Source organism: Helianthus annuus, chromosome 4 (genome assembly GCF_002127325.2).
Source record: "Helianthus annuus cultivar XRQ/B chromosome 4, HanXRQr2.0-SUNRISE, whole genome shotgun sequence".
Taxonomy (NCBI): Eukaryota; Viridiplantae; Streptophyta; class Magnoliopsida; order Asterales; family Asteraceae; genus Helianthus; species Helianthus annuus.
In genome coordinates, this window is record NC_035436.2 from 130,225,386 (window position 1) to 130,236,413 (window position 11,028).

Sequence of the window (11,028 nt, forward strand, 5' to 3'; positions counted from 1 at the left end):
CTTTAGAGCACTTGAATTCAAAATTAGGCAAACCGTTAACGAGAACAGACGACCTAGCCGATTCAACACATCCTTTAATCCAATTGCACCATCTTGACGGGAAACCCATTTGTTCTATAATGGAAATCAGAAAATTCCAATTCACATTATCATATGCCTTTTCGAAATCAATTTTAAGGAAAAAAACATTTTTCTTAAACTTATTTCCCCAATTATATACCTCATTAACAATCAACGGACCATCCAAAATGTAATTACCTTTCAAGAACGCTGATTGAGACTCCGAGATCACCGAACCAATCACCTTTTTCAACCTATTTGCAAGGACCTTCGAAATCATCTTGCTAATAATCCCAATAAGATTAATCGGTCTATAATTTTTAAGGTCCACTGGTTCTTTAATTTTGGGGATGAGAGTAATGAACGACGAGCTACTTCCTTTACTAAAAACCCCATGCTCAAAGAACCAATAAAAAATCTTCACAAAATCCACCTCAAATAAGTGCCAAAAAACTTTAATAAACTTAATATTCAAACCGTCCGGGCCGGGAGCCTTATCATCCCCACACTCCTTTAAAGCACTTCTAATTTCCGATAAAGAGAAAGGCATCACAAGATTATCCTTTTCCGTTTCGGACAACCGACGAATGCCATTACAAGTCAAAACCGGCCTATTACCCACTTCTTCCGCGAATCTGCTCCTAAAAAACCTCAACACTTCCAGCTTAACCAGAGACGGTTTATCAACCCAACTCGACCCAATAATCAAACTCGGGATTCCATTAATAGCTTTCCGAACGTTAACATGAGCATGAAAAAACTTAGAATTTTCATCTCCGTCCAACGCCCACTTCGTTCTAGATCTTTGTCTCAAATCCAACAGCTTACTTCTCTCCAGGGGCGGATCTACATTGAAACGTACGGGTTCGCCCGAACCCACTCGGTTTCAAATTATTAGTGTTAGTGTTAATAGAAAAATTTTAATGAACCCATAAAATATTTTTGGGATGAACCCATTCATGAATGTGAGCAATGGCTGGGTGGTGAAGGCGCTTACTATTAACATGTAGGTTTCGAGTTCAATTCTCCTTTTGGGTGCTTTTTACACGTTTGTTTTTTTTAAATCTAAAATCTTTCTAGGGTTTTAACCTTATACCAACAGCGCCACAGTACCCCCTTTTCAAAACACGCACATCAGACTTCAGTCACTTCCTTTAACCCCTTCGATCCTACCAATTCTCTCATTCTCTCATCGAAATTAATCCCCAATTAACGTCGAGAACACATCGAATTCACAATTTCACAGCCCAAAGATCGAGAACACTTCAGTCATTCTGAATCCTTCAAACAAGCCCCTGATTTCGGGTTCAGTCAGTATACATTCTTGAAACAATGAAAGGTAATCGTACAATTTCTTTAGTTTCTTTTATTCTTTTCAATCAATATGTGTAAATTGTAATATGTTGTTAATATGTTAGTTGAACTTGAATGATTATATGAAAATTGTGAGTTGTTAATTTGTTTATGTTAGACTCTTGAAGTTGAATGATTATGTGTATTTGAATTAGACAATTAGTGATGTTAATTTGTTGAAACTTGAATTGGATATTTAGGTATGAAGAAAATTGACAACTTTTTCCAAAGACAACCATCAAACCTTGAATCATCATCTTCAAGTAGTAAATCCTCAAAAATAGATTTAAATGATCTTTCATGGGATCCTTCCGATGAAACATGTGAAGACGAAATTGCGTAATAGGATGGGTGATGGATATATAAACGATGCTTGCATGTGTTACATCGAAAAAGAGTTCTTTCAACAAGTTTCGGTTGAAGATGTAATGCAACGCTTTTAAAAGATGAAAACTCGAAGGGAACAATTATAGGTATGTTTTTTAATTTGTAAGAACCGTCGTATTTGTATTACGTGTTTTTTTTATCTCTAATGACCATGTTTTTTTATTGTTGTATTGTATTTTTATTATGTGATTAATTTGACCCGACCTGAACCTTTGGACATACCCGAATTTTTTACATCTGGTCCTATCATATTAAGGTATCTAAAAAACTGAACCCATTGAAAAAAATTTCTGGATCCGCCACTACTTCTCTCTATTTCCATCAACAACTTTTTATTTTCCAAAAATGTCCATTCTTCCTCTTTTGACAAATCTCTAGATTCCAATAAACTTTCCATCTCTTCCATCTCTTCTAAAGCCCTATTAACCGCTTCCCCTTCTTTCTTTTTCATCTCGATTCTCCAACTTTTTATACCTTTTCTAATAGTCGCCATTTTCTGAATCAACGAGCTATCCGATGGCCCAACAAAATCAAAACCCTCCAATGATTTTTCAACTGCTTCCTTATACCCTTCTTTCTCCAACCACGAGTTAAAAACTCGAAAAGGTTTAGCTCCAAAGTTTCTCAACTGGGTCACTAACAAAATAGGGCCATGGTCAGAATAGTTGGCCGGCAGAGCCCTAAAAGTAGCATTCGGCCATCGATTAAAAAACTCCGAACACACCAAGAACCTGTCTATTTTGCTCAATTTTTTGCCGTTTCCTCTAATACAAGTAAATTTTCTTCCTTTTAGGTCATACTCTAAAAGCCCCGAATCAAGAATAAAATTGTTAAAGTTCATAGCACACGAATTGTTGAATCTGGAATTTCTCCTTTCACTAGGATCCCTGACCGCATTAAAATCTCCACCCACAACCCATAAACCGGTAAAATCCTCCATAGCCACCAATAACTCATTCCAGACAACCTGCTTAGCGCTAACCGATTGCGGAGCATAAACATTATCTACATTCAGAGCAATTCCACTACCTTTCAATTTACCAGCCAACAATAAAAAATACCTATTCTTAACAACTGACAATACTTCAAACATCCTCGGGTCCCAAATACATAGGATACCACCAGACATCCCAACAGAACTTACGAAATCCATACCGAAATCCCCTTTTCCCCAAATTGGCAATATTCACTCCAGTTAAATCCTCTATTTTAGTTTCTTGTATTAACAAAAAAAATCAATATCATGATCCTGCTTCAATCCTCTAATCCATCCATCCTTAATACCCCCCCCCCCCCCCATACCGCAAACATTGACAGACAAGAAATTCATTAAATAACAACATTATTACCTTCATTGATAATCGCCTCCTTAACAAGCGAACTGTTTGCTTCACTCTGATTCCTCTTTCACTTTCCTTTACTTCCATTCCCAAATAATAATGAAGCATTCCTACATCACCCATCTCGAATCGTGTCTCCATCTGTCTCTTGAACTATAGAATGTCTTGAAGGTGACTCTCTGGTTATTTGTGTGGTTCATTTGGTTATTTGTTGTATGCATTTACTCATTTAATTACCATTGATTTGCATGCCATTACTTATTTATTTTTAAACAAATAAACAAAAACCATTTTAGTTAAAACTTTTAGATTTGCTCATCAACTTTTGTTGACCCAAAAACCATTTATCCACATGATACAGGTAATCAGGTTAAAGAGTGGATAATGACACTTAGTGATGATGCCTTAGAGAATAAAACAGATATTGTTGTGTCATGTTTGTATTTCAACTGTTATTTGAATTAGTTGTATTTTGACAAATTGATTATTAATAATATTCAACCTTTAATACTTTGTCATAAGCTGTGAACAATCGGATTAGGCCCCGGACACCTATTTCGCTGTGGGTCGGGGTGTAACAGACCGTTATTCACCTTAAACGATCAAACTCTCCCGCCGGACTTCTCTAGATCTTCGACTTGCGGCCTAACTTTTATCAAACCGAGCCCTAGGCTCTGATTAATGGAAACAGTATTAAAAGAAGAAAAATAATAATCAGAACTCGTTCTCCTATTGCATTGATTGAATAAAATTACAATTATCTATTTATAAGCCAAACAACCCGTGGCCTACAAGAACCTCTAATATTAAATAGGAAAACTATCTCAAACCTCTCTGGTTTACAAGTAATCACAGTTTAGCCCTCACACTTGCAAAGGTTTACAAGATTAGTATTGTTCACCGATTCTTATCAATTTCCAATTAATCAGTACAACTTTGAATCAATACACTTAAATGTTGTTATGTGAGAAATAAGGAATAACACCGTTTCATAATATCTCGATCTCAACATCAAAGGAGTTTAATTATTACTCTCTTATAGCATCATCAAACATAAAATCAATCTTCCAATTATTGGTTTTTAATTTCTTGAATATATTTTAATGTTGAAATTAATCAACAAATCTTCCAAAATGAACCATAAGTTACTCTTAGAAGCACAAAAACATTTGAGTCCAAAGGTTTTTAAGACCACTTGGTGTGGGGGAGGCCCGGCGACGCCCCCAAACACCATTTCGCATGGCATGTCGTTGTCAAGATCGCCTGGGGTGGGACGATGAAGACGGGCACAAGAAGACAAAAGGCCTCTCACACACACATATACATGCAACACATCATATTTTAAACCCATCCCCCATTTCCTTAGGTTCATCCTCTTTGCCCCATCCTCACACCCATCCTACGTGGAACTGACGTGGAGGCCCATCCTCCATCAACCATACCGAGTAGCCTAAGTAACCCACCAACCCAACCCGTCATAGGGATCATCAAAGGATCCAATTTTTGCACATTCTTGTTAAGGATATAACTCAACCAAGAACGTTAACAATGAGATCATTAAACACAAATTCTTGATATAGAACTACTATAAATCTTAGAATAAGATGACAAAAAACACTAATCAAAATGTGAAAAAAAAAAAAAAAAACGAACACTAATGCTAAGTTTGTATGTACATGGAGCCCTCCATAAATATATGTTATACAGAACACCCCTCTCCTGGCGAAGGCTACCTGCATAGTTTGTTTCTAAGGTCCAGAAACTGAAGGCCTGCTACAAATAAAGAAACGTCAGACATACGCTTAGACATGAAGAAACTCCCACGTCAATATATACACGCGCATGTACTCACTTTTGATGACCTATATTAAGGAAACGAAAGAATGAAGACCAACTGTTGTTGTTTTGCAACTTTCCACAACACTTAATTGGTATCATTTGGTTGCGGTACTTCCTTTTTCAAAAGCGACATTTCTATTTCCTGATCATTCTTGAGATAACTCTGTGCGGTTGAAGTTACGATCGTGGAAAAAAAATTCAACAGCATAAGCCATATGACCGAGTTCCAAACCGAAGCAAATGAAAATTTCCATGATTCCACCTAGAAGCAAGAAAATTAATTAATATACAATTTAATAAAGAAATCATTGGCTGCTCTTGATTAAAGGCTGGAGGCTGTCTTTTTAATAACCAAAAGGAGACAGTGTGTATATAATATATACACACACAGTTTACAATCTACGTGTATGCAACCCGTTAATCTGCATATATTTTTTTCAAATTTTCTTTATTTAGGTAAAGATTAGTGACATATAAATAAAACTAAGGAAAAAGATTAAAAAAAAAATTGCTTGGTTGATAGTGGTTCTCTCGGTTCGCAAATCTCCATGTGGTTCTCATTTGATCCTAATCCTATATATGTGTGTGTGTGTAGGGGGAGGTTCAATGGGGAACACTAAAATGTGGGGAACCGACTCAAACGAACTCCGATTGGACTCATTCTAGTGGCATTAGAACCGGCTCATCGAACCCTATAATTTATTTATTTAGGGTTTAGCTTTTCTAGTTAGGGTTCGACGAGCCGGTTCCAATGTCGCTTGATTGAGTCCAATCGTTTGAGTCAGTTCACCATTTTTTTAGTGATCCCCATTGAACCCAACCTTATACATATGTATGTGTGTGTATGTATGTATATGTATCATACAACAAGTATGGAAAAAAATGTGGGTATTCACCATTTTTAATAAACTTGGTATTTTTACTCTACAAATTTGGTATTTTTACTCTACAAATTTAACTATTACACACTTTATATCATCTTTTTTTAGTTGGTATGCTGTTCGTTTTGGAGCCGAGGGTCTCTCTGGAAATAGCCTCTCTATCCCTAGGGATAGAGGCAAGGTCTGTCTACATCCCACCCTCCCTAGACCCTATAAGTAGCTTTGCTATTTGTGGGATTTACTGGGTATGGTTGTTGTTTATATCATCTTTTTTTTTTAATATGTGATACATGTTATGTGAGTACGATCTTGTAGAGTCACCTTGATGTTTGACGACTTTGCAGGAGGGGCGGCCATATATTTATTCTTTAACGCGTGTAACTTAGCTACAATTCCAGGCAGGACAGAAGCAACACCAGGGATGAAGCTAAGTGTCCATATCAACTCACTTTCAATCCAGTTAAGAAGTTGATTGTTGCAGACTGAGATGACGAATACAGTCTGCAAAGAATGTTAAGTGTCTAAAACACCTTGTTTATCAAAATAACTGGTATAAAATTCAAGACTAGGAAACCTGTATGTGAGCTTTAATGATTGCCTTCCCGATAACTGTTGCGAAAAAAAACTCCCAAAATGGAATCCCGAATTGGCCACACATTATTCCAGCAAGGTCAAATAGAGGATTAGGTACCTACAAATTGGGTCAGTCAGCTAAGTAATGGAGTTCAAGTTGAGTAATAGAACTGATGCAATATGATATAAAAAAAGATACTAGTAAATAGCAATGCTAGAAGATAAAATAAGACTTCTTATGAAAACTACTTTTGCCCCACTTGCGGTGTGCACATATAATGTGTATATGTGTGGGCGCTCGGGGGGCAAAAGTGAAATGGTACTAACTTTAACGTTATTTTACTAATCTCGTGAAAATAACGTTAAAAGCGGCGGATGGTTAATCATGCATCATGCGGTGACGTTGATAGTTGAATGACGCGGGGGTACATGCACCAATCAGTCTCTGTCCCGATTGTTTGAGTGTTATGTGTCTTAGGTCTAAGGCTTGATGCAAAACTACTATCGAACCGGGGGTCTCACCGGAAGTAGCCTCTCCATTCCTATGGGGTAGAGGTAAGGCTGTCTACATCTTACCCTCCTCAGACCCTACCTTAGCTTTGCTATTGGTGGGATTTACTGAGTATGATGATGATTTTGAAAACTACTGTACCCTTTAAAACTTTTTTTATAACCTACTGTAAGTTTATTAAAATTACAGTTATCTCTCTTCTTTAATTTGAAATGAAAGATTTTTCCTTTTCTTTATCATTTTCCATTTCCAATTTTCATTTCAGATATAATTTGGTTTTTCCCTAACAACTATCCGAGTAACAACTTGTCAAACCACAGGGACTATCCGAGTAACCTTCATCCGCTTTGGGACTATCCGAGTAACAACTTGTCAAACCACAGGGACTAAGAGTGTAATTTTGAAAAGTTGGGGACTAAATGTGAAATTACACCAAACCACAAGGACTATCCGTGCATTTTACTCAAAAATAAAACTATATCTTCACTGAAAAAAAAACAAACAAAAGTTATATTCAAATTGATGAGATTTAAACACCTTTGTTACTATAATTTGAAAAAACAAAAGAATTTTGTAATAGTTTTTAGAACTTTTTTAGTAACGAGACTAACCGAAGCAAGCAGTAGAATGGTAAAGAAGTTCAAATATTGTGCATGTGAAAGAAACCAGCGCTTTAATTGATTCATGTGTGAAGAAACTCCATTATTGTCTCCATTGAGCTCTTCTAGTTCATCCGCTTTGCCACCAGAGATACTTGCTGCATTCATAAAGATACACACACACACTTTTGTAAGATATATTTACACATACAAAGTCTTTTTCAGACGATATCTAAGAATACATGAAAATGTACATAATTTCTAACGAACCTGCTCTTGAAATAAAATAGGGAGGGAGCTCGCCGATTGCAGTTCCCAAACCCCAAAGAATAGATTCCATCTGAACTTGTGATATAATGCTACTAAGTGAGACGTGAGAACCGTGTGGAGGACCAAACTCTGAGCAATTCTTGTTAAGCCATGTAGGACTTCGGTTTAGTGATATTGTATCGTATGGAGCACTTTTGATATCCACTCGACCGCACTGCATTGCCTTCATCGTGAAGAAAGCAATGTGGGGACCCAGATACAGGACAAAGGTGTGCAACCCAGACCCTGATCATACTCATAATCATATAATAAGAAGAAGAAATGCAGAATAACTTAAAAGACGCAATATAATAAGTAGCGGTGCTTACCGAGACCAATCGAAGATGCAACGCCAAGAGCCATCCACCACAATCCAAATCTTAGATATTCTACAAGCACTTCAACATGCTGCACAAAACACCACGTGAACCACATTTAACCGTTTAACATGACATGAGCACTAGTGTATGATTATGCATCTTCAATCATATAAGTGTGGTGTTACAAAAAAACAAGATGAAATACCTTTGTATGAGGACCATCATCAGTCACAAGTAATGCTCCGACCCCCATGACCGCCACTATCAAAAGCATAAGCAAGAAACCATGTGTAACAATGTATACTGCTGATCTGTTTACGTGTTGAAGAATAGCCAAAGTAAAAAACTTGAGCGTCTTAAAAGGTTGTGATGTGAGTGTCAGCTTCTCCAATTCATGTTTATGCTTCTGGCGCAATTCTACAAAGAAACTGGCAGCCCATGAAAATTGTTCTTTCATAAAGTGGTGCTAGTGGAACAAAAACTCATAATAGTTAACACAGAGTCACAAAGAGCTAGCCTCGGTCGGGTTCAATACAAATAAAATGTTGTTGGACTTGGGTTACATACATATATTTATAACTTATTTTTTTTGTTGGAGTTAATTACTGTTTTCGTCCCTGTGATTTGTCAAAAATCACTATTTCAGTCCATTAGTCTAAAAATTGTGATTTCAGTCCCTGTGGTTTCACTTTCGTAACTATTTCAGTCCACCTCGTAACCATTTCAGTCCCTGTACTTAACAGAATAAATGGATTGAAATGGTTATGAAAGTGAAACCACAGGGACTGAAATGGTTACGAAAGTGAAACCACAGGGACTGAAATCGCAATCTTTAAACTAATGGACTGAAATAGTGGTTTTTGACAAACCACAGGGACAAAAACAGTAATTAACTCTTTTTTGTTGGTTACTTCTTTTATGGGTGTCATTTATTAATAACCAAGTGACAAGTAACTAACTGTGAGCGCTTTAGATAACGCTACTTGTAGGGAATTCAAAGACGCCTCATGTGCTATCAGCAAACATATTTCCACACAAGAATGTCAACAGCTACACATAATGAAATGATCACGAGCCAAATGAAGGATTGAATTGGGATAACATTCCTACATACAACCTTACATGTACCGATATGATACACACAAACGTTGATCCGACATATCTAACCGTTCAAACCTAAGCCACAGCAATAACGTACGAACTCCCTCACTCAATAACTGTCAAATCATCATCATCATCACCATACTCAGTAAATCCCACCAATAGCAAAGCTAAGGTAGGGTCTGAGGAGGGTAAGATGTAGACAACCTTACCTCTACCTCGTAGGAATAGAGAGGCTGCTTCCAGTTAGACCCCCGGCTCGATAGTAGTTTTGCATCAAGCCTTGGACATAAGGCACATAACACTCAGCAATCGGGACAAAGACCGATTAGTACATGTTCCCTTTTGTCTTTCGGCTATGAACGCCATCAAATGATGCATGATTAACCGTCCGCCGCTTTTAACGTTATTTTCGCGAACTTAGTAAAATAACGTTAAAATTAGTGCAATTTTACTTTTCCCCTCCGAGCGCCCGCAAGTATGGCGTACTCAATAACTGTCAAATCGAAAACTAAAAACATACAGCATGCACCAGCAAACTAGATCATCATCAAAAACCTATTTACATTTAAATTTAGAAACAACAATTTGCTAGCTACAAACACTTTCCTGATATAGCATAGGAGGTATTTAATTTAACCTAATGTACATGACACTACACAAACAAATAGGTATCCGAATTCCAAAGGATAACAACAATAATCATTTGATCCTGCAAAATATTGTGCATTAATCTACAAACTAATCATAGATTATTCGTATGTATGGGGATACAAGAGTTAAAAGGATGAGAAAAAGTTGCCTGAAATAGACATGGCTGGCTGGCTGGCTGGGAAAAACAGAGAGACAATAATACTTGTTCGGTTACATGTTAAGAAGAATGATTCGAAATCTGGTGCATTCCGGTGAAAGAAAGTTGGAATTGAAATCGTGTGATTTGGAAGAAGGAAGTTGTTTTGTGGAGGATCACCACTGCTTTTGCGGGCTCCCTTTCCTTTTCTTGTTGCTGCCATTTTTCCAACCACATTATTCCTCCAATACAAGGGCTCTACATTTTTATGTATTTAATTTTAAATTACAATTTTTTAAATGTTATCTTTTAAAGGCATTAAGTATTAAGTAAGAGGATTCAAATCCAACCCTCTAAATTATCTAAGGGGGATTTTTAATTTATGAGCAATTGGAAGTAGAGAAGAGAAAAAAAATGTTACTATTTATTTATCTGTAAATTGCCCTTTATAATTTTTTAATATAATTTGAAAGTGGTTGTAAGTGGGAGAAAAAGAAAATGCAATCATAGTTGTATTAAAAAGTATTATTTAATTAAAAAGAAAAGAGAAAAGATAGTGATTTTTAGTATAATATAAGGTAAAAAATAGAGGATTGAATGTGAATGCTCTAATACTTCTTATTGGTACCAGTACCAAAAGTACTAGTACCATATTGAAAATGCTAAAAAGTTGGTATCGAGAATAATTTGATACTGGTGTTGTTACGGTACCAAATGCTCATACTTAGTGCTGGAAACGCCGAACGAACACGAAAAAGGCCTTGTCCGTGTTCGTTCGTTAAGGAAATGAACGTGTTCATGAACACAAATAAAAATTTGCGAAAGCTAGAGGTGGATGGCGGGAGGGAGCAATGCTAGACGTTGAAGCCATAATCGTGGAGTGGAGGTCGATGATATTTATCGATGTGAATGATAAAGGAAAGAGAAATGGTGCATAACCAAAGTGGGAATATGGTTTCCTGTAT

At 36.7% G+C, this 11,028-nt stretch overlaps 2 protein-coding genes across 3 annotated transcripts; both read right to left on the reverse strand.

Annotated features, from left to right (window-relative positions):
* Nucleotides 1-1,981: 1,981 nt before the first annotated feature.
* On the reverse strand, nt 1,982-2,953 carry LOC118491546. Its single transcript, XM_035989400.1, has one exon. It carries the CDS (start codon nt 2,951-2,953, stop codon nt 1,982-1,984), a length of 972 nt encoding a protein of 323 aa, XP_035845293.1.
* A 1,736-nt stretch (nt 2,954-4,689) lies between these two features.
* On the reverse strand, nt 4,690-10,352 carry LOC110936836 (vacuole membrane protein KMS1). Of its 2 annotated transcripts, none has more exons than XM_022179245.2 (9): nt 10,076-10,352; nt 8,378-8,589; nt 8,182-8,260; nt 7,814-8,098; nt 7,556-7,701; nt 6,435-6,551; nt 6,182-6,361; nt 4,993-5,241; nt 4,690-4,910 (listed from the first exon to the last, which is right to left on the reverse strand). In XM_022179245.2, exons 1-8 carry the CDS (start codon nt 10,284-10,286, stop codon nt 5,065-5,067), a joined length of 1,407 nt encoding a protein of 468 aa, XP_022034937.1. In that variant the 5' UTR covers nt 10,287-10,352; the 3' UTR covers nt 4,690-4,910; nt 4,993-5,064. The 2 variants fall into 2 exon arrangements, with proteins under 2 accessions (XP_022034937.1, XP_022034938.1); XM_022179246.2 differs by having other exon boundaries at nt 4,690-4,913; nt 10,076-10,303.
* Nucleotides 10,353-11,028: the final 676 nt, after the last annotated feature.

Bases quoted from the DNA above. Each gene is read 5' to 3' on its own strand.
- LOC110936836 (XM_022179245.2), bottom strand. From the start codon at position 10,286: ATGGCAGCAACAAGAAAAGGAAAGGGAGCCCGCAAAAGCAGTGGTGAT. The intron at 8,590-10,075 runs GCAACTTTTTCT...GTTTCTTTGTAG, and splicing joins GCCAGCCATGTCTATTTCAG to AATTGCGCCAGAAGCATAAA. The intron at 5,242-6,181 runs GTGACTCTACAA...TCTTGCTTCTAG, and splicing joins CAAAGTCGTCAAACATCAAG to GTGGAATCATGGAAATTTTC.
- LOC118491546 (XM_035989400.1), bottom strand. From the start codon at position 2,953: ATGGATTTCGTAAGTTCTGTTGGGATGTCTGGTGGTATCCTATGTATT.